The sequence below is a fragment of the Bison bison genome, unplaced genomic scaffold (assembly GCF_000754665.1).
Source record: "Bison bison bison isolate TAMUID 2011002044 unplaced genomic scaffold, Bison_UMD1.0 scf7180017864064, whole genome shotgun sequence".
In the NCBI taxonomy this organism is placed as follows: domain Eukaryota; kingdom Metazoa; phylum Chordata; class Mammalia; order Artiodactyla; family Bovidae; genus Bison; species Bison bison.
The window spans coordinates 1,139,590-1,164,126 of record NW_011494636.1 but is presented as its reverse complement, the minus strand read 5'-3'; the positions used below and the strand labels follow the sequence as shown (position 1 = coordinate 1,164,126).

Sequence of the window (24,537 nt, the reverse complement as noted above, 5' to 3'; positions counted from 1 at the left end):
ATCACTGCAGATGGTGACTGCAGCCATGCAATTAAAAGACGCTTACTCTTTGGAAGGAAAGTTATGACCAACCTAGATAGCATATTCAAAATCAGAGACATTACTTTGCCAACAAAGGTCCATCTAGTCAAAGCTATGGTTTTTGCAGTGGTCATGTATGGATGTGAGAGTTGGACTCTGAAGAAAGCTGAGTGCCGAAGAATTGATGCTTTTGAACTGTGGTGTTGGAGAATACTCTTGAGAGTCCCTTGGACTGCAAGGGGATCCAACCAGTCCATTCTGAAGGAGATCAGCCCTGGGATTTCTTTGGAGGGAATGATGCTAAAGCTGAAACTCCAGTATTTTGGCCACCTCATGCGAAGAGTTGACTCATTGGAAAAGACTCTGATGCTGGGAGGGATTGGGGGTGGGAGGAGAAGGGGACGACAGAGGATGAGATGGCTGGATGGCATCACTGACTCAATGGACGTGAGTCTGAGTGATCTCCGGGAGTTGGTGATGGACAGGGAGGCCTGGCGTGCTGCGATTCATGGGGTCGCAAAGAGTCGGACACGACTGAGCGACTGAACTACTCTCAAGACAAAGCAGAGTGTCTTTTGAGCAAACTCATTTACTGGATGTATGCTATGTACCAGGGACCTTAATACGTGTAGGAGATACATGATAAAAAGAAAATACAGCCCGATGTGTCAGATGGTAGGTGGACAAGGTACAGGCCTAGAGGAAATACAGCAAGAACACTAATAACCCAGTCTGAGACATGCAAGGAAAGTTCCCTTAAAAGGAGGAAGAAAGAAAAAATACTCTGGGTGGAGGTCTGTTGCAGGGACCTAAGTAGGAGCACATCACGAAGGGTCTGGTAAGCCTGGGCAGAGCATCTACACATCGTCTGAAAAGAAGTGTGGACCCCTGCAAGATTTTACCTAGAGAAGGGCATAGTCAAATTTTTGTTCTGAAAGAAAACTCTTGACTCTAAACTGGAGAAGGACTACAGGGCAAGCCTGAAGGCTGAAAGGGAAATTAGAAGGTTAGTGTGAGATAATGTGACCTGAGCTACAGCAGAGTTAAAGTCAAAAAAGAAAAAAAAAGGGGGGGCGGGGAATGATCTCAGGTATTATGAGACAGCACAGCAATGAACTGGATGGTTAGGTGTGGGCTGAAGAAAAGAGTAGAGTTGGGGATGGTGGCCAGAGACTTTGGCTGCTCTCAGAACATGCCAATGGAATATAGAATTCCTGATGTGAAGCCACAAGATGTTGGCCATTACATCAGTTCACAAATGTCTTGTGGTCATGGATCAATCATAGCTTTGGGAACTCAGTGTCACAGACCCAACAACTTAGCTGAGAATGCCCACTTTTTGGGTGATGAGCAACAACGATTACCTGCTTGATAACAGCAAAGAGTATCTGCTATGTAGGCATGCTGGCTGCCAGTCCAGGATCCATCCCATTAAGAGATTTAATTATTCAGAAGAGTTAATCATCAAGGCCTTGCCTAATGATAGTTATTCACAATTACGCACCCCTTAGATATGAACAAAGCCATCCCCGTCAGGGACAGATGAAGAGAGATGAATAGGCTCATCATACCAGTAAAGGGCCAGGAAATTGCAAGGAATTAGTATCAGGAGAATAATACTTATTACAGGGACCTGAGCAGCTGGATTCCTACAGTACTAGGAAGTAGCTTTAAGGCTGCTCCAGAGTCCAGTCTGGCTGCAAAAGGTGGGTGGACAACATGAAATCTTGGTAGAGCATTCAGCAGTATGGGCAAGAGTGTGGATGGCACTGCAGGAGACGGTGGCCTGTGATGTGACTGGGGTGAGGGAGGAATACCAAGATGTGCCCAACACTGCAGCTCTTCCACAATCACTTCTCAGCCAGCAGAGAGCCCCGCAGAGAATGGAAGCAAAATTCCTTCAAGTCCTCTCTCCCAGTGGTCCCAGCTTAACTAGGTAGCAAGCATGAGAGTTTTCTACATGTTCCCTCAAAACCCGATTGTTTTAAGAAACTAGTTCAGACTAGTCCTGTAACCCTATTTCTAAGAATGGATACCGAGTGAATGAGCAAAAAGAAAACAATGGTTTGCACAGAAATATTAACTGCAGGAGAATTCATTTCCAAAAAAAGAAATAGCTTAAATGTTCAATAATAGAGAAATAGTTATATATGTTTAATCTGGTATGTATTTGTATATTATCTGGAATTTGTATATTAGGCAGCCAATTTAAAACAATGTTTACCAGGGTTTCTAATAGCATGGAAAGATATTTATGGTGTGACATTAAGTTCAAAATTAAGATACAAGTTTCTTTATATGAGCCTGTGTATATAATTATGCATAAAATAACCATTACAAAATGTTTGCTGATGATCACATGGATGATTTTGTTCTCTTTTATTTCTCTGTAATTTCCAGGTTTTTTTTTTTTTTTTAATAGTAAGGAACTATTAGTATTCCATGGGGTCACAAAGAGGTGGACACGACTGAGTGACTGAACAACAACAAAATTAACATTCTAATGGGAAAAAAAATCCAACCTATTCTTTTTTAAAAGAAATTTCCAAAAACATAAATTGACCTTAGGAAAGTGAAAGTCTAGAGAGAAAACAGCATATAGGCAAACAAAACTAAGATAAGACAATTTAAAAGAAAAGTTATTATTTAATGAAAACATTAATAATTGAGAAGAATCTCTTTGGATTCATGATTTATTCATGTCTCTTTGATTGGATTCTAAAAGAATCAAAGAGGTTAAACTCTTGCTAATCATAGTGTTTATGAGTTTATATCTGAATGATGATTTCCCTTGGAAATATACTGGAAAGCAAGCAAGAATATAATTAGAATTATTCAACAGATGGGGAGGCAAAAGCACAGAGAAGCAGCAGGAATTCACTAAGAAATAGAGAGGACCAGAATGAGTCCCACATTTGTAGAAATTAAATTCCTCTTTTAATTTTACATGGTAATCATGTTGGATTCTAGCATAGTATAAAGCACCCAGTGAGAACTCATTATTTGTTACTATAATTAAACTGACTTGAACCAGATTTGTAGTGTGTACCCAAATAAGTCATTGTGAACAACATTCATGAATTTAGTAATAAACACTACATAGGCGATAAATGGTCAAAGACTATTCTATGCCCTTTATGCACATTAACTAATTTAATCTACACAACCACCTATGAGATAGGTTCTGTTATCACCTTGATTTTGCTGACGAGAAAACTGAGGCCCAGAGAGTTCAGCATCTAACTCAAAGTCACACAGCCAATGAGTGGACAAAAAGAAATATAAGCTGTACTCCTGACTCTACAATCTGTCTACCACTGATAACTGCCTATCACTCATTGTCTCGAGACAGAATTCTGACTTATGCATTTCAAAACAACCTCCTGGATCATTAAACTTTCAAACATGCTACTTCCTAAATTGAGCAAATACTGCTATATTTTTAAAATCATAGTTTTTCAAAATTAAACATCATGGTTCACTGTAGACCAGTAACTAATTGATTTCATATAAATACATCTCTTTAAGAAAGCCCAGAGATAAATCCATCCACCTATGGACACCTTATCTTTGACAAAGGAGACAAAAATATACAGTAGAGAAAAGGCAATCTCTTTAACAAGTGGTTCTGGGAAAACTGGTCAACCACTTGTAAAGAATGAAACTAGAAAACTTTTTAACACCATACATAAAAATAAACTCAAAATGGATTAAAGATATAAATGTAAGACCAGAAACTATAAAACTCCTAGAGGAAAACATAGACAAAACACTCTCTGACATAAATCACAGCAAGATCCTCTATGACCCACCTCCCAGAGTAATGGAAATAAAAGCAAAAATAAACAAATGGGGCCTAATTAAACTTAAAAGCTTTTGCACAATGAAAGAAACTATAAGCAAGGTGAAAAGACAGCCTTGAGAATGGGAGAAAATAATAGCAAATGAAGCAACTGACAAAGAACTAATCTCAAAAATATACAAACAGCTCATGCAGCTCAATACCAGAAAAATAAATGACCCAATCAAAAAATGGGCCAAAGAACTAAACAGACATTTCCCCAAAGAAGACATACACATGGCTAACAAAAACATGTAAAGATGCTCAACATCACTCATTATCAGAGAAATGCAAATCAAAATCACAACGAGGTACCATCTCACGCCGGTCAGAATGACTGCTATCAAAAAGTCTACAAACAATAAATGCTGGAGAGGGTGTGGAGAAAAGGGAACCCTCTTACACTGTTGGTGAGAATGCAAACTAGTAGAGCCACTATGGAGAACAGTGTGGAGATTCCTTAAAAACCTGGAAATAGAACTACCATACGACCCAGCAATCCCACTGCTGGACATATGCTCTGAGGAAACCAGAATTGAAAGAGACAGGTGTACCCCAGTGTTCATCACAGCACTGTTTACAACAGCTAGGACATGGAAGAAACCTAGATGTCCATCAGTAGACAAATGGATAAGAAGGTTGTGGTACATATACACAATAGAATATTACGCAGCCATTAAAAAGAACACATTTGAATAAGTTCTAATTCAGTTCAGTTCAGTTCAGTTGCTCAGTCGTGTCCGACTCTTTGCAATCCCATGAACCACAGCACACCAGGCCTCCCTGTCCATCACCAACTCCAAGAGTCCACCCAAACCCATGTCCACTGAGTCAATGATGTCATCCAACCTCATCCTATGTTGTCCCCTTCTCCTCCTGCCCTCAATCTTTCCCACCATCAGTGTCTTTTCAAATGAGTCAGCTCTTCGCATCAGGTGGCCAAAGTATTGGAGTTTCAGCTTCAACATCAGTCCTTCCAATGAACACCCAGGACTGATCTCCTTTAGGATGGACTGGCTGGATTTCCTTGCAGTCCAAGGGACTCTCAAGAGTCTTCTCCAACACCACAGTTCAGAAGCATCAATTCTTCAGCGCTTAGCTTTCTTTATAGTCCAAATCTCACATCCATACACGACCACTGGAAAAACTGTAGCCTTGACTAAATGGACCTTTGTTGACAAAGTAATGTCTCTGCTTTTTAATATGCTGTCTAGGTTGGTCATAACTTTCCTTCCAAGGAGTAAGCGTCTTTTAATTTCATGGCTGCAATCACTATCTGCAGTGATTTTGGAGCCCAGAAAAATAAAGTCAGCCACTGTTTCCACTGTTTCCCCATCTATTTGCCCTGAAGGGATGGGACCGGATGCCATGATCTTAGTTTTCTGAATATTGAGGTTTAAGCCAACTTTTCACTCTCGTCTTTCACTTTCATCAAGAGGCTCTTTAGTTCCTCTTCACTTTCTGCCATAAGGGTGGTGCATATCTGAGGTTATTGATATTTCTGCATATCTGAGGTTATTGATATTTCTCCTGGCAATCTTGATTCCAGCTTGTGCTTCTTCCAGCCCAATGTTTCTCATGATGTACTCTGCATGTAAGTTAAATAAGCAGGGTGACAATATACAGCCTTGACGTACTCCTTTGGAGAAGACCCTTAAGAGTCCCTTGGACTGCAAGGAGATCCAACCAGTCCATCCTAAAGGAAATCAGTCCTGAATATTCACTGGAAGGACTGATGTTGAAGCTGAAAGTCCAATCCTTTGGCCACCTGATGCAAAGAAATGACTCATTGGGAAAGACCCTGATGCTGGGAAAGTTTGAAGGTGGGAGGAGAAGGGGACGACAGAGGATGAGATGGTTGGATGGCATCACCCACTCAATGGGCATAAGTTTGAGTAAGCTCTAGGAGTTGGTGATGGACAGGGAGGCCTGGCATGCTGCAGTTCATGGGGTCACAAAGAGTCAGTCATGACTGAGTGGCTGAACTGAATGAAGTAGATGAAACTGGAGCATATTATATAGCACGGAGTAAGTCAGAAAGAAAAAACCAATACAGTATATCAATGCATATATATTGGAATTTAGAAAGATTGTAATGATGACCCTATATGCGAGACAGTAAAAGAGACACAGATATAAAGAACAGACTTTTGGACTCTGTGGGAGAAGGCGAGGGTGGGATGATTTGAGAGAATAGCATTAAAACATGTATATTGTCATATATAAAATAGATGACCAGTCCAAGTTCGAAGCATGAAATAGGACACTCAAAGCCGGTGCACTGGGACAACCCCGAGGGATGTTATGGGGAGGGAAGTGGGAAGGGGGTTTGGGATGGTGGGGCACATGTACATCCATGGCTGAGTCATGTCATTGTATAGCAAAAACCACCACAATCTTGTAAAGTAATTAGCCTCCAATTAAAATAAATTTATTAATTTTAAAAAAGAATAAAAAGGGGAAAAAGATTCAGTCATAGCTCATTAATTAGTTTTTTGGTTTCCTCCAGCAAACTCATAGAGAATAGGATTGTTTTGATCAATGAATTTGATAGCTCTACTAATAAGCCCTTGCTAAATCATATTTTCTGGCTTTTCCTAAACAGTCTTGATTTCATAAAACTCCATCATTTTATCCCATAAATTAGCAATCAAGTTGTCCTAGAAATTCAATATTTCAGTGTCTAAACTCATCATCTAGACAGAAAGAAACAAAACCCTTAGCTTAACCATGTATTTTGATTAAATATGAAAATATGATTTTCATGGAACTGTAGACCACACTAGCCCTTAACATGACTGTGATGCAGAGGGAGGTCACTGCCCAGTTTCTTTTAGCACAGAAGCAAACAACCTCCAAAAGATTAACAATACCCAGTGCAAGGTAGAAAAGACAAAATGAGTTTTTCAGGGTGGGAATTAAACTAGCAACCCTCTGGTGACACAGATTAAAATGTATTTTTAATGAGTGCTTCTGTTTCCAGGCAAATGAAAAACAGAAAAAAAGATAGGCTTTCATCATTCTGTTAGTAATGAGCATAGCTCACTCTTGGGTTTCCCAGATGGTGCTAGTGATAAAGAACCTGCCTGCCATTTCAGAAGATGTAAGAGACGTGGGTTCAATCCCCGGGTCAGGAAGATCTCCTGGAGGAAAGCACTGCAACCCACTTCAGTATTCTTACCTGGAGAATCCCATGGACAGAGGAGCCGGGGGGGGGCTACTGTCCACGGGGTCGCAGAGCCAGACACGACTGAAGCGACTTAGCACACACACACAGCTCGCTCTTGTGAAATGGCATGCAGAGAGGACACAGATGTCCAGGGAACACACAGACGTCTCGTGCCATGTTTATCTGTGTCCCTTTTCTGCTGAGCGCGGCCTGCCTGCCACTGGCTATACCGTTCCTTGGTGTATTTTGCTTACGGCTGCAGGATGATACGTAGATGGGCTGCTTTTCAATTATAGTTCCTACTTAGTTACCATTTATGGTTGCCACTTAGGAATTTTCAGACTCTGTTGGTTTAGAAGTAAATATTGTGTTCCTTGAAATAAGAATATTTTCTTTTAAAAATATATTAATGGAAAAAAGTCTCAAAACTGAGCCAACTTTCATGATACTGGATCATCTGAAAAAAATTTTAGTTCACTTGAGTAATTAAGGGGTGGATTTCTTTTTCTTAGCTCAATAAGAAATTGTCTTCTGTGTGCAGTAAGCCAATCAATAACTATATCCCAGCAATTATGAGGGCATGGTAAAACTAAAAGGCCCAAAGGTTAGCCACCTCAAATTTGAAATGTTGGGTAAAATCTTGAATTTTCTATTTCCATTTGAAAGATAAAATAAGGTAGAATTTAAATCAAATGGTCTTTCAGTCAGTACCTTGCTTTGTAGAAATGGTAAAACTTGATGGCCTGGAGAGAACAGGATATGGATCCTTTAAGAACACCCGAAAAGAAAAAGTTGGCAGCAAGGACCTTTCTTTTTTCCATTTCTGATCTCTGTACAATTACCCCTATGGTGTGGTGAGAGGGTAGGAAGGAGTGAGCCAGGCTCTAAAAATAATCTCTGAAAGCCCAAGGCATGTGGTATTTGGACAAGTTCTTCTGGGCCTTTGTATCCTAATTGCTTCTGTGAACACTGCTCTAGGACTTGAGGGTCAGATGAGGGGAGATGGGAAATGGAGCAAACTGGGGAGCAAGCACTCTATTCCAAGCAAGGAAAGCTTGCTCTTTCTTTCAAGACCACAGTCCATGCCTGGTGTTTGACCAGTGGCAGTCCCTTGGCCACCAATGGACCAGAGAAAGAGGAGAGAAGCCACTGTCCCGTTGCCGTAGTGAGGCAGAAGATAGATGAGATCCAAGTTAGGTATTTACAACTGGCCCCCTGTTTACATTTCATGGGGCAGGAAAAAGGTGGGCTTCAGGCTAGATACTTACAACTAGCTTCCTGTCTGCATTTCCTGAGACAAGAGATAGGTGGATTCCAGGTTAGGACTTACGATCACCCTCCTGTTTATTCCCCAAAACAGAAACAACAACAGAAACAGGGTAAATAGCCAGGCTTTGTCTCGTGTGGACACCTGAAGATATCAGTCATGGAAAGCACAAACAGGCACTAAACTCCGTCTAAGAAAAGGATCAGGACACGGTGCATTTTTTGTCCTTGGGGCAAGGGAGATACTACACATGCACAGAAGGACTTCTTGGGAATCAAAAGGCAGGGGACGGCCATCAGGCCATACATCTTGCAAGTTTCCCTCCCAGACACCTTGAGCTGGACTCCAACTTGGCAGAGGGGTACATGCACATATTGGGGAGGGTTGTGAGACAAATTAATCAGAGGCGCAAAACAAGATGATGGCCAGAGGGTGGACAAAGACCCAGTAAGGGTAGAAAAAGACAAAGGCCCCCTTACAAAGGATTTAAATCTTTCAAAGGTGCAGCTCTCTTCCAGAGTTTGCTCATGCTTCTTTCCGTGTTGTACTCTGATTTTCTCTTTTTCCTTCCACCTCCTTGTCAGAATTTTTTTTTCAAGACAGGTAAGGACTGGGGATTTAGGCCCTAGCTGCTGGCCTTCATGGTCTAGTGGATAGGAATTCTGGTTTACACCTGGGTGACCAGGGATCCATTCTCGGTCAGGAAACTAAGATCTCACTTCCAGCTACTGTTCACTGCTGCATGCGTCCGTAGTAGGAACCTGTGAACACTGCTGTCAACCTGCCCTCTTTCTCCTGTTCACCACTTCTCACAGGGCATGGTACTCAGGGCCAGGAGCAGGCAGGAGTAGGGAGAGTTGTTTATGCAACCAGTCTCACGTTCTGCTTGAATCCATTTAATTTCCAAAGCAGGTAAAGCCCCTCTATTCCTCATGTCTGCAAATGCAGCCTTCTCCTTGTAAAGGGGCAATGTGAAATTAGCTCAAAACTCTGCAGAAAACCAGTTGATATTAAACTGTAAAGGAGCCTGGGGCTGTTAGGGGAATGACAGGCAGTCAAGAGGCATCTCTGGCGGGAGTAGAGTGACTCCACCGGAAGATACCAGTTCATACCCAGGGCCTCCTCCTAAAGTTTTGCCGGGTGAGCTCAATAATAACCAGGTTGTTGTTACTATCGTTGTTCTTTAGTAGCTCCATCGTGTCTGACTCTTTGAGACCCCGTGGACTGCAGCTGGCCTGGCTCCTCTGTCCATGGAATTCTCCAAGCAAGAATACTGGAATGGGTTGCCATTTTCTTCTTCAGGGGATCTTTCTGATCTAGGGATCAAACCTGCATTTGCATTGGCAGGTGGGTTCTTTACCACTGAGCCACTGGGGAAGCCCTTACTTAATATTTACTACTTAACAAATATTTACTGAACACTTAGTATGCCTCAAGCACCATGCTAGGCACCGTTAAGCAAAACAGATTGGGAGCCTCACTCATCCATTTCATCACTGCCCTGTGAGCAGTACTGAATACTAACCATAATGTAACTTTACGAGCCATGACACAGAAAGGCCATGGCATTCTCTAATGACCCATCTTCTCCCAGAGTCTGAACACTGAAAGGGCTTTCTGGGCTCACAGAAGAAGAGGTTAGAATAATGTAGCTCAACTCTTTTCCAAGGTTTGCGAGCATGGGAATTTGGCTGCCAACAGTTCCTCCCATTCCTGTACACGCATACTCCTCCTGGAGTCTCTTGTCCCTCCAGTGTTCATGGCCTGGCCATGTGACTGTTTTGGACTAAAAGAATGTAGTAAAGTTCTGAGAGCCCAAGCATTAAGAGGTCTTATAGTTTTCATTTGCATTCTCCTGGGATCCAATTGCCCTATAAAAACCTTGGTTTAGATTACTGAATGATGAGTGTCCACATGTAGAGAATGAGCCTGTCTGGCCCTCGGTCAGCCCAGGCTCAACTACCCTCCTACCCTCCTGTATAAGTAATCCCAGCCAGCACTACTGGAGCCAAAGAACTGTCAGCCAACTCATAGAATCATAGGAAATAATAATGAGTAAGTTTTGGAGTTGTTTGTGAAACCACAATAGAAAATTAAATAGAAACTACTGCTGAGAAAACTTAAAGCATGTGGCATTGGCTATGGGACTGGGTGGTGAGATGGATTGGAATCTCATTCTGTTACTCAAGGCTGGAAGAACAGGAAAGAAATTGCTTTCGAGTCCTTGAGAAAGTAATGGTAGAAAGTTTGACAAAGCTACTGCCTGCTGTAAAGTAGGAGACAGAAAATGTGATGAATGGGTTGGGAGATCTGGCTAAGGTGATTGTTCAGGCAGGTTATCAAAGCTTTGGTGGTACATGATAAGAAGGAACTAGTTCTTTTCCATGCAGAACTTTGAGAGAAATGCAGAAAATATAGGACAGTCTCTCAATTTAGCAAAACATTCTCAGTGAGAAATGGCCTCAGGGTAAAGAGCAAATCAAAGTTGTGGCTGTAAGAGTCCACATTGAGTCCTCTGATGGATTAAAAGTGGGAGGTGACAGATCATCTCAGACAAAAGGACTCCTGGAAGTGAGAAGCGTGAGGTTCTGAAGAATCTTGAATCACCATCCGCGGTAGAAAAAGACCCACCTGTGAGTTATTAGCTTTTTGCTAATAGAGTGGATTATCACTGAATACATAGAAAGTCTACAAAAGTTTTTAAGGGGCTGTTCCATTTTGAACTACTTAAAAAAGGGACATTGATGGTTTAAAATAAAAAGAGGTCTCTTGGGCCTCAGATTTCTACTGGCAGAAAGTCAACTAAGAAAATAAGTCTGAAGCCAACACAGACTTATTTTCTTATGAAAATGAAAGAAAAGCACAGGGGGTGGAGCAATGAGTTTCTGAGAACAGTAAATTAGGAAAGCACTCCTACAAAGCAGAACTAGGTCCCAATCTACAAATATTCCCTGTTCTCCAAGTTCGGAAAACTGGTGATGTGTCAGGCTGGCTTTCAAAACTGCTGTGGACTCACGGGGCTTCCTAGGTGGGGCTAGTGGTAAAGAACACATCTGCCAGCGCAGGAGACATAAGAGGTGAGGGTTCGATCCCTGGGTTAGGAAGATCCCTTGGAGGAGGGCGTGGCAACCCACTTCACTATCCTTGTTTGGAGAACCCCATGGACAGAGGAACCTGATGGGCTACAGTCCATAGGATCACAAAGATTTGGACATGACTGAACTCCGGGAGGTGGTGATGGACAGGGAGGCCTGGTGTGCTGCGATTCATGGGGTCCTAAAGAGTCGGACACGACTGAGCGACTGAACTGAACTGAATCAATGTAGCACATACACATGTGGACTCATGACTAATTTAAATCTAGGCCAATGGTCATACACTTGATAGCTCAGTGCTATCAAGGTTGTACTGACAAAAGGAAACACACGAATGATTACCAGGATTATTTTCATATCTCCAGGATAGCATTTCATTCAGAAATCATTTCGATCATTTAGTCAGTTTTCTAAAGGTTGTTCCTATAACCAGTAAAGTTCTTTTTCCTATTCACCCAAATACGACAGTCAAGAATATACAGCTATACCGGAAAGTGTGACTCCACTATTTAAAAAGTTGGCTCTGTGCCACAAAGACAAATTAAGACACCAATGAACCAAATAAATGCCTCAACAAGCAGTTACAGAATTACAACTGAAAACATGCAGGTTGTGCAAAGTAGAATTCTGCAGTGTGCCATCAACAGATACCACAATGGGAAGACACCCCTGAAGTTGTCCGATACAGCATAAACAGCCTCTTCTTTGCAAAGATGAGATGTGATTGTGCCCCTGAAAACCTGGCATTCTAGTAGAAACTGAGCAGCCATTGATTAACAATGGCACATACATATAACTGTAATAATGAACATGAACTATGGGTATAGATAGAAAAAATGAACTGGAGGAGTGGAAGCAAGAATACTGCAGGGTGTAAAATGCACAAAAGTCAAATCATCACGCACATTAGAGGATGCAGCTTACCTGACATGCTGATGGGTGACTGTGGTTGAGATCCCAATGGGAAGATACTATGTCAACAGACTTTTTGGCCATGCTGAGTAAATTCATCCAGCCTTGGAAAAGTGATAAGTGAAATGGTGCATTTTCTGAATAGTTAAGGCCTTCAGGAATATTTTCCACCAGGGCAATTCTTAGAAAAGATTTTGAAAAACAAACAAACAAAATCTAGTCAAATTTGAAGCCACAGATCTTTACACACACATACAGAGACATCTGAAAAATATTCTTTACTCTTTCTGAAAGTATATGCTCCTCATAATTTACATTTTTCATCAAAGTACTTTAATATTTCCCCTATACTAATATGCTGTGTTCTGAGTTTATGCTCTGTTTCTCCCCAGTTAGCACTCATATTTCAGAAAATCATGGTATATGTCCCTAATGTCCAGAGTCCAACTAGCCTTGAGAAAAAATCCAGAGTATCCTACACAAGCATCTTCCTATAGTATTATTTATTTTTTCCCCTTAGAGTAATGCAATTTTTTAAAAAGATACTACTTCTGTGAGTTACTTAAGACCATAAATTAATTTGGCATATCTCTAGTTTCTAGTATAATGTTGAACATATAATAGAACTAGTTCAGAAACAAAAACATTGTTAGGTTTATTTCTACTAGAAAATAAAAATAGTAAATGCTATTACTATTGCTTAGAACCTCTGTTAATTCTTTGTAGCCTAAGACATAAAATGATACTAAGAAGGAAATTTTAAGACTTGCCTGTTGCAGGGGTTTATTAAAGTTGGAAATAGGGAATGTATAAAATAATAGCAATAACCAAGCCCTAAATAAACTTCAGGGGCTTCCCTGGTGGCTCAGTGGTAAAGATCTGCTTGCCAATGCAGAAGATCGAGTTTGATCCCTGGATGGAGAAGATCCCCTGAAGAAGGAAATGGCAACCCACTACAGTGTTCTTGCTTGGAAAATTCCATGGACAGAGGAGACTTGTGGGCTACAGTCCATGCGATCACAAAGAGTCACCCGCAACTGAGCAGCTGAGCACTACAACCATTGCAGAATGGGTTTCCAGAGACTAAACAACAACAAGTAAATTACAACCAGTAGTATCAGAATAAATGTTCCTTGGCTTTTTATATCACTACTTCCTAATTTTTTTCTAGTTTAAGAAATGTAAATTCTCCTGCAACTCTTGATAGGAAGCTCCAAACCTCTTATGAAGATATCTGTAAGCCCTTCCAGAACAAAGATATTTTTTATTCAAAGCTAGCTATCCCCCTAGAGCTGGATACATAATTAGGGCTCAAGAAATACTTATGGAATGAATTTCAGCTTCCAGTATAGAATCCAAAACTTCTCAATAAAACTGTTAACTGTGTCTGTTAATAAGACTTGTTTCAGCCAGTTTTGGAAACAAAAGCAATACTCATAGTAAAATGTCTATGTATTTGATGAATATCAAGCCCAAATAAGGTTTAGGTATATGTCTTGCAGACATCCACAAATTTAGGGTCCAATTACCCAAACTACCCACAATTGAATTAAAAAAATTTTGGAGCCCTTAGGAGCAGCAAAAGCAAGTCACTCACTGTACACAACACAGAAAGGACTACAGCAAAACTCTTTAGTTCTCTGGAATTTATAATCCAGTGAAAGAGCTTGTCTCACATGTAATGACTTAAACAGGAAGTAGATTTTAAGAAATGGCAAAACAAGAGTAAGGATTAATTAGATGGATAATGCACCATCTAAAGTTCCACTGGAGCATGAGAAGAAAGGAAAAAATAATTAAGTTAGGAGCATCTGGAACTGAAGAAAGTGGGACTTGAGTTTGCAAAGGTAGAATTATTTTTATAGGTGAGCTGGAAGAGAAAGATATTCTAGGAAGAAGGAGGACCTTTTAAAACATGGTGTGTTTGGATACTTGAGAGTCAGGTGGCCAAGGGGAGTGTGAGGTGGAAGAGTTGTGGCAGGGGCTTGCCATGGCGGAGAAGACTGGCAATGTCTGTAGGGATCACACCGTAGAGGTTGTGAACCAAGAAGAGAAGCTTGGACTTAACTGTGATGCTTTTGAGAGTGACCAAGTACATTTTAGGGGTCTAATTCTGACAGCACACCTGTATACCATTGAAAGAAGATGACAATCAGTAAAAGGTCCATTGAAACTGACAAGGAACATGATTGAGAGAGATTATCAAAGTGAAAAAGAAGAGAAAACTAGCTCATGACCTAATGTAGGAGGAATGCCTACATTTTTCTGGTTAGTAAGGTGTGAAACAAATGAGAAGATTCAGAAGTGACCAAAAGAATCAGGAAGACAAGAGAGGTCCAGGAGAATGCAGGGTTTGGGAAGCCAAAGTGACAGAGGGTGAAAAAGGTGGAGATGGGATATTTTTATCCACGTCAAAGCCTTTGAAGTCAAGATGTTGCAGTTGGATATTTTAATTCTATCCACATTTAAAGTCCAATTATCTATATTAACAGTAGCTAGACATAGCATGAAGAAATGACCCCAGTTAGTCAGCAATTTCAGTCCCCCTACAACAAAGGAATATATTTTAAAATCAAACAAAAAAAGAATCCCAATAAACAAAATAAAAATAGAACATCATTTAACAAATAGAACTAGGTAGTTTCAATTTTACTTCAATATAAAAGTCATGCTGAGAAAGACAAAGAGTCAAGAAGCCCTGATAAACCACACACACACAACAATGGATACAGAGTACCTGTACAGGTGTAAGTGGTTCTGCACCACCCCTCTCTTCATACCACACTCATGGTTTCTGGTAGGCATACAATACGGATTCCCAGTTTCTTTTAGAAATCTTTAGACCAGATATTCTTAGTCTTGGATGCATGAATAGAATTTAGGGTGACTTGTGAGCTTGATCTTTATCTTCCTTCATTTCTAACTGAAATTTAACATTCCCCACAGTTACAGACATAGGCAAAAAATGACAGGAACATTAAAAGAACCTGTGATTCTGTTATCCTGAAAAATTTTCATACGATGGTACTATTACTACTACTGATATCTCCAAGTATTAATATTTATCACTACTTTGAAATTATGGGAATCATCAGATCTTATTATTTCTTGAATACGTAGTATAGAATATTGGAGAAGGCAATGGCACCCTACTCCAGTACTTTTGCCTGGAGAGTCCAATGGACAGAGGAGCCTGGTGGGCTGCAGTCCATGGGGTCGCTAAGAGTTGGACACGACTGAGCGACTTCACTTTCACTTTTCACTTTCATGCATTGGAGAAGGAAATGGCAACCCACTCCAGTGTTCTTGCCTGGAGAATTCCAGGGACAGGGGAGCCTGGTGGGCTGCCATCTATGGGGTCGCACAGAGTCGGACACGACTGAAGCGACTTAGCAGCAGCAGCAGTATAGAATATACATTACTATACCACATTTAAAAAATATTTTGGATAGATTTATTTTAATGTTACTGGTTTTCTTTGGAATCCTATGTATTTCAATCTATGCATTTAAAACATTATTCATGAAAGGAGTCCATTGGCTTCAGCAGACTACTAATCGTGTCTATGGCACAAAAAAGAAGTACTCATCAGATGAATAACATATCATCTATTCCTTTTTTTCCTACTTCAAACACATTCTTAAAAGTTTTTTTCCCATTATTGAAGCCTTAGAAGTAGATAAGATTATCAAGAGAGATTTTTAAGAGATGGAAACTGGGTCAAAGCCTAATATGGAAAACATCTAATCACATCTAGCTAAGATCATGACATCTAGCTAAGATCATGGCATCTGGGCCCATCACTGCATGGCAAAAAGATGGGGAAAAAATGGGAACAGTGACAGATTTTATTTTCTTGGGCTCCAAAATAGCTGTGGATGGTGACTGCAGCCACAAAATTAAAAGACACTTGCTTCTTGAAAGAAAAGCTATGACAAACCTAGACAGTGTATTAAAAAGCAGAGACATCACTTTACCAACAAAGGTCCATATAGTCAAACCTATGGTTTATCCAATAGTCACGTACAGATGTGAGAGTTGGATCATGTAGAAGTACCAAAGAATTGATGTTTTCCAACTGTGGTGCTGGAGAAGACTCTTGAGAGTACCTTAGACAGCAAGAAGATCAAATCAGTCAATCCTAATGGAAATCAGTCCTGAATATTCATTGGAAGGACTGATGCTGAAGCTCTAATACTTTAGCCACCTGATGTGCAGAGCTGACTCATTGGCAAAGACCTTAATGCTGGGAAAGACTGAAAGGCAGGAGGAGAAGAGGACAACAGAATATGAGATGTTCGGATGGCATCACTGATTCAATGAACATGAGTCTGAGCAAACTCCAAGAGATAGTGAAGGACAAGGAAGCCTGGCGTGCTGCAGTCCATGGGATCGCAAAGAGTCAGACATAACTGAGCAAGTAAAGAACAAAAAATCACATCTAGAGAACATCTAGAAAACATCCAGAGGAAGTGGGGCAGGTGAAGAAGACAAGAAATGGTTGGAAAGACTGGAAAAGAAGAGTGAAATTTCCTGGAAGTCAAAGAAGAGCATATTTATTATTATTATTTGGTTTTTACTAAATAGAAAAGTAAATAATAAATTTATACTAAATATAAAAATAGAGACACCACCAAAGGTCTGGAGACCACACCTATGTTTGGTAATGAATTCTGGGGAAACTCTGCTCACCTCACTTTCCTCCTCTCTCATTTTACCTGGAGAACTTGACTGTTCCTTCTGTAACTCAGCACTTGTTTCCTATACGCTGCTAGAAAAGGTCTTTAGAAACCAGCCTTGAAATGACTGGACTTACTTTTGTGACCTGTCATTGTATTTTCTTTAACAACCAACAGCTAGCCGCTCTCCAGAGGCTTGAATCGAAATAACGTACACACAGAGCTCAGTTCCATTGACAGCAGCCCTGTTACACTCTTCTTTCTCAAGCAAGGAAAAAAGTGGGCAGAAATCATCAAAACCCAGCTTTGGGCAAATCCCTGGAATTCCTGCATGCCTTCTCTAAGTGAATTATGCCCAAAGGCATAGCACTATTTCTGACACCTAATAACAGGGAAAAAGTTGAATATACAGAGACACAGACAGCAAAAGCCTTTTTTATGCCTCTTTTGATGGTACTGAGAGACAACTACAAACGATTGAAATGGTGAGTCCAGGGAATTTAGATGGAATAAATATTGTTAATAGATTTTTACAGTAGAATTCTAGCTGCTCTTAGTAATAGTGTGCATTTTACTCTCCAAACTTAATGTGATTGTCAACATTTCTCTTTCAGTTCAGGAACAATATCTAACCTTCTCAAAGAAACAGCTGTAGTTCTCCTATAAGCTACAAAAAAAGGGAACCCTGGCATCTACTAACTTTATTTAAAATGTGGTACGTGTGTTTGTGTTGATAAGCACAAGAATCTTTATAAATTATATTTTCACATACATATGACTTTGCTGTTATTGTAGAGAAATATTTAAGACAAAAAGATTTTGAATAAGGTAGACAAAACTCAGCTCTGCCAGTTATTACCTATATAACCTTGGACAGATGACTAACCTCTTAAAATCTATTTCCACTTTTGGAAAAAAAAAGTTATTTCTTTTTTTAGAGGAGATAATCAATTTAAAGAAGATGCTTAAACATTGCTTGCTTCAGAGTGAGCACCAAATAATAGATACATTTTTAAAGTAATTTAAAGTCTGAAAACTTATAATTAAAAAAAATTTCTCCAAGTTCTCAAACTGATATAACACAATTACTAAAAAGAGTCTACATATATTGGTTAAAAGAATCTTATATCTGGGACCTACTCGATATTTTCAGAGAGAATGTGAACTTTATTTCATGTGTGAGTGTAACAGATCGTTATTATGAGGCGATGATCTACGTAGGTACTTTACAGTCAATTCACTGACATTCATTCTTTAGATCTTGGCTATCTGATGGCATAACCAATGAAGCTGAACAGATGGCCACAACTCATCAATACAATTAGTTTTGCACTCAAAAATAAAATGATACAAGCATTGTACCCTTTCTGTGGGTCATCTGGCTATAATTAAAGCCCAGGATTGACATGGCAAATGTTAATCTTCCCGAAGAACCTTGGAGTCTCTGAGATTGAGGTAGAAGATGTCCTGCTACTCATACGGAAGATTCAGTGGCCAGTGCTGGATGTGGAAATAGTTGATACAGACCTCTTGAGCTGGCTTTAATATAAGTGAGATATATTTTTCTGTAAACAGAAGGAGTGTTACTCACCATCTGGTTCTACAAGGATGGATTCCCTGACTTACATTACATCCTGAAAGGAGCTCAAGGTGAAGACCAGGATGAGGCACTTTGTGCCCTGGGAAAACAGGCAAATCAGGTCATTAGATAGTTAGGCATATTTCAGGAGAAGGTTTTTATGAAGCCAGACTCTTGCATTTTCCAATACTTGGAAAAGCACTAAAATCATTAATTGTGGTATCTGTTCCTCATGACTAGCAGTAACCTTCTATTGAGATGTATGCTGGATGACATGTATTCCTTAACCACAATCACACATATACTGGTCTCTTCCCTACCTCTTTGGAGCATTTCCTCAGAGCTATCTGAGAGGCTGTCTCCTGGGCTATAGTCCTCAATAAGTCTGTGAAAACAAATGAAACTCACAGCTCTCACATTGTGCATTTTTTATTTCAGTTGACATTTCATTTTTTTCCAAGAATTAGGTCAAGGTGAGTTTACTTGAGAAAGACGGCAGAAAGGATACCAGATAGGCCTGGCTGACTAACAGGATCCAAATCATTCTTAATCTGGAATAGGGAAGAACATAGCTGAATATGAAAGTAATTAGAGATTTGCCTTAACAATTTTTAGCCAATTTTGAAAAATTTGAAGTCCACAAAAATGTTGCAAGAATAGTACAGTGAATACTATATTTCAAGAAAGAATATTATATTATATAAGTAATGTTACAGAAGTGAGATAATTCTCTCAATCTTGAGTATGCATTTTTAACAAAGAGGCCAGGTTTCTAAAAGAAATACAATTATCACACAGTAACCACAACACTGTGTGCATGCTCAGTCACTCAGATGTGTCTGACTCTTTGTGACCACCATGGACAGTAGCCCTCCAGGCTCCTTCCTCCATGGGACTTTTCTGGCAAGAATATTGAAGCAGGTTGCTATTTCCAACTCCAGAAGATCTTCCTGACCCAGGGATCAATCCCACATCTCCTGCATTGGTAGGCAGATTCTTTAACACTGTGCCACTTTTACAGTCCTATTATCTAATATTTAAAATTCCACAAATGTTCCAATAATGTCTTCTATTTCTTTTTTTTTTTGGATCCAAGATCCAATCAATGTTTACTCATTGCACTTAGTTGTCATGTCCCTTTAGTTTAGGGGAGTTCCCTAACCTATTCCTGTTTTGTTTACCATGATGTTGACAATTCAGAAGAGCCCAAGTCAGTTGCTTTGCTAAATACTCCTGGATTTGATTTGCTTGGTTGTTGCCTCATAAGTACATTCAGGATAAGTATTTTTGGTAGGAATGGTACATACATAATGTGTCCTTCTAAGTGTATCATATGAGGTAGCACATGATATTGGGCTGTCTCACTACTGGTGATGTTAAGTTTGATCAAGTCTGTTAGATTTTTTCAGTTTGAGCAGGATCATCCTTCCTCTATAGTTAATAAGTAATTTGCGCAGAGGTGCCTTCAGTTGGCACAAATATTTTCTTTCCCAACATTTTACTCACTGATTTGGCTTCCATCCATTTATGATTTCTTTCTGAATCTATTTTTATTATCAGGTCAGTTTTAGTTCAGTTCAGTAGCTCAGTCATGTCCGACTCTTTGCGACCCCACAGATCACAGCATGCCAGGCCTCCCTGTCCATTACCAACTCCCGGAGTTCACTCAAACTCATGTCCATTGAATTGGTGATAACATCCAACAATCTCGTCCTCTGTCGTTCCCTTCTCCTCCTGCCCCCAATCCCTCCCAGCATGAGGGTCTTTTCCAATGAGTCAACTCTTCGCATGAGGTGGCCAAAGTATTGGAGTTTCAGCTTTAGCATCAGTCTTTCCAATGAACTCCCAGGACTGATCTCCTTTAGGATGGATTTGTTGGATCTCCTTGCAGTCCAAGGGACTCTCAAGAGTCTTTTCCAACACCACAGTTCAAAAACATCAGTTCTTCGGCGCTCAGCTTTCTTCACAGTCCAACTCTCACATCCATATATGACCACTGGAAAAACCATAGCCTTGACTAGATGGACCTTTGTTGGCAAAGTAATGTCTCTGCTTTTGAATATGCTATCTAGGTTGGTCATAACTTTCCTTCCAAGGAGTAAGCGTATTTTACTTTCATGGCTGCAATCACCATCTGCAGTGATTTTGGAGCCCAAAAAGATAAAGTCTGACACTGTTTCCACTGTTTCCAAATCTATTTCCCATGAAGTGATGGGACCAGATGCCATGATCTTTGTTTTCTGAATGTTGAGCTTTAAGCCAACTTTTTCACTCTCCTCTTTCACTTTCATCAAGAGGCTTTTTGGTTCCTCCTCCATTTCTGCCATAAGGGTGGTGTCATCTGCATATCTGAGGTTATTGATATTTCTCCCGGCAATCTTGATCCCAGCTTGTGCTTCTTCCAGTCAGGGTTTCTCATGACGTACTCTGCATATAAATTAAATAAGTAGGGTGACAATATACAGCCTTGACATACTCCTTTTCCTATTTGGAACCAGTCTGTTGTTCCATGTCCAGTTCTAACTGTTGCTTCCTGATCTGTATACAGGTTTCTCAAGAGGCAAGTCAGGTGGTCTGGTATTCCTATCTCCTTCAGAATTTTCCAAAGTTTATTGTGATCCACACAGTCAAAGGCTTTGGCTAATCAATAAAGCAGAACTAGATGTTTTTCTGGAACTCTCTTGCTTTTTCCATGATCCAGCGGATGTTGACAATTTGATCTCTGGTTCCTCTGCCTTTTCTAAAACCAGCTTGAACATCCGTAAGTTCACGATTCACGTACTGCTGAAGCCTGGTTTGGAGAATTTTTAGCATTATGTTACTAGTGTGTGAGATGAGTGCAATTGTGAGGTAGTTTGAGCATTCTTTGGCATTGCCTTTCTTTGGGATTGGAATGAAAACTGACCTTTTCCAGTCCTGTGGCCACTGAGGAGTTTTCCAAATTTGCTGGCATATTGAGTGCAGCACTTTCACCGCATCATCTTTTAGGATCTGAAATAGCTCAACTGGAATTCCTTCACCTCCACTAGCTTTGTTCGTAGTGATGCTTCCTAAGGCCTACTTGACTTCACATTCCAGGATATCTGGCTCTAGGTGTGATCACACCGTCATATGATTATCTGGGTCATGAAGCTCTTTTTTGTAAAGTTCTTCTGTGTATTCTTGCCACCTCTTCTTAATATCTTCTGCTTCTGTTAGGTCCATACCATTTCTGTCCTTTATTGAGCCCATATTTGCATGAAATGTTTTCTTGGTGTCTCTAATTTTCTTGAAGAGATCTCTAGTCTTTCCCAGTCTGTTGTTTTCCTCTATTTCTTTGCACTGATTGCTGAGGAAGGCTTTCTTATGTCTCCTTGCTATTCTTTGGAACTCTGAATTCAGATGCTTATATCTTTCCTTTTCTCCTTTGCTTTCTGCTTCTCTTCTTTTCACAGCTACTTGTAAGGCTTCTTCAGACAGCCATTTTGCTGTTTTGCATTTCTTTTCCATGGGGATGGTCTTGATCCCTGTCTCCTGTACAATGTCACGAACCTCCATCCATAGTTCATCAGGCACTCTGTCTGTCAGATCTAGTCCCTTAAATCTATTTGTCACCTCCACTGTATAATCATAAGGGTTTTGATTTAGGTCATACCTGAATGGTCTAGTGGTTTTCCCCACTTTCTTCAATTTAAATCTGTATTTGGCAATAAGGAGTTCACGATCTGAGCCACAGTCCGCTCCTGGTCTTGTTTTTGCTGACCATGTAGAGCATTTCCATCTTTGGCTGCAAAGAATATAATCAATCTGATTTCGGTGTTGACCACCTGGTGATGTCCATGTGTAGAGTCTTCTCATGTGTTGTTGGAAGAGGGTGTTTGCTATGACCAGTGCGTTCTCTTGGCAAAACTCTATCAGCCTTTGCCCTGCTTCATTCTGTACTTCATGGCCAAATTTGCCTGTTACTCCAGGTGTTTCTTGACTTCCTACTTTTGCATTCCAGTCCGCTATAATGAAAAGGACATCTTTTTGGGGTGTTAATTCTAAAAGGTCTTGTAGGTCTTCTGTTAATAATTGTTTATCATTTTTATATATGTTGGTTGGAAGTATTTTGTAAGGAAAATTCTTTCATGTCCCATCACATCTTTTTACATTTTAAAAAGATATTCACTTTATCAGTATGCAATTACGGATTCTTTTCTTAAAATTCAAAGTGTTATAGTCTCTTACTGCCCTTACTCATTGAGATGCTCAAATTGTTGTATATACTGCCAACGGAGGCCCCTGGAAGCTATCTCTTTTGTCTTTTTGATGTTACTTTCAGTTTTTGAATATTTTCTTATTTTTTTGTCAACAGGTGTTTCAATTACACTAATTTTTTTAAAAAAATTATTTTATTTTAATTATTCATTTATTTAGTCTATTTGTTTTGGTTGCACTGGGTCTTCACTGCTGCACACAGGCTTTGCCTGGTTGTGGTGAGTGAGGACTTCTCATCGCAGTGACTTCTCTTGTGGAATATGGCTCTGGCTGTGGGCTTCAGGAGTTGTGGCACATGGGCCCTAGATCATGAGGGCTTCAGTAGTGGAGGTGCGAGTGCTTAGTTGCCCCTCAGCATGTGGGATCTCCCTGGACCAGGGATCTAAACGGTGTCCCCCGCACTGGCAGGTGGATTCTTAACCACTGGACCACCAGGAAAGCCCTACATTAACTTTTCAATCAACTTTACAAGACAACAACTGCAGAGACTATGGTGATGAGTTTGAGTTGACAATAGCAGATCCCTGTTTGTGTAAATCTAGAAAGTTCAGAATAAAGCCTCATTAATTCCTGGTCTATAATTGTATTAAGCAAAGAACAACTATGCTTTTCTTTATGGAGAGTGGCAGTATAGCATTAGAAAGGTTATCATTGTAGCAATTATCCTTTGTATATTAAAGTTTAAAAGTACGTTCACAGGTAATATTATGCATCATTATCACAGAGAGACACTAAGACAAGCATGATCCGAATTTTGGAGATGAAGAGAGCCAGGCTCCTAGTGGCCAGATGTCACCCAGGTGGACAGAATGCTACACAGAAGGGATTTAAACTCAGGTCTGTCTGAGCTCATGTGCATTGCACAACAGTAGGTTAGGTCCTGGTCTTATCTGAGAAGGTTCTCCACAGCCTTTGGGTCTATGGAAGCAACAAGTAGAGTGATGCTGAAAAACAGAAGCTGCTGCACTAGAGGGAAGGTCAGCTTGGCTTGAGATCTGAACTTTGTCTGGAGAAGAGGTGAAGATGTTCTTTGCTCTACACTCCACTCTGGCCATGTCAGCAAGACACTTACAGGACAGAAAGGCACACTTGTCCATGGCTCAATATGTCTTGATACTGGCCTAGAAAGGAAGAAACCATCAGAGAAGAAAGGAGCCAGAGTGCATGAAGACAAAAAAGAAAAAGAAAGGTACAACACCTGCATCTACCTCTTGATATTTTACCAACATAAGATGTGAACGAAGAAGCAGGGAGCTCATGGACGAAAAGACCCTGACACTGTCCTCAAAACACATGGTAGGAAGCCAGATGATGGAAAATGAAATGGCTAAAGTGCAAAAGGCCTAATGGAAAAACAGATTTGCATTCAAGTCAGTTATTACCCTTTGACATCTGTCAATAGAGTAATTATACTACTACCATTTATACTTTAACGGAACAATATTCAATTGAGGGCTTATTTTGTGTCAAGCACTACGCTAAGATTTACTGCATTAATTAATGTTCACAAGAATTTGTAGAAGCAGGTACTGTAATTATTCCCATCTGGGGGATGAAGAAACTGAGACATAAAGAAGTTTAAGTAATGTGTCCAAGGGTTAGTGAGTGATGGAGCCTGAGTAGGATGATTGCTGACTATATCCTCTTAACTTTATGTTCCGCTGTCACTTCCAATTTTCAAAGCAAAAAAAAAAAGACAAAACCCAGGCAGAGGTACAAAATGCAATTTACTTCC

At 40.2% G+C, this 24,537-nt stretch overlaps 1 protein-coding gene across 1 annotated transcript in view; it reads right to left on the bottom strand.

Moving 5' to 3' along the window:
* The window catches only part of PLD5 (phospholipase D family, member 5), a 418,989-nt gene that overhangs the window by 139,037 nt on the left and 255,415 nt on the right, over window positions 1-24,537 (bottom strand). Inside the window, exon 3 of the mRNA XM_010836680.1 lies at window positions 12,318-12,486. Coding sequence (XP_010834982.1) covers window positions 12,318-12,486 — 169 coding nt within the window. The remainder of the gene's footprint in view (window positions 1-12,317; window positions 12,487-24,537) is intronic.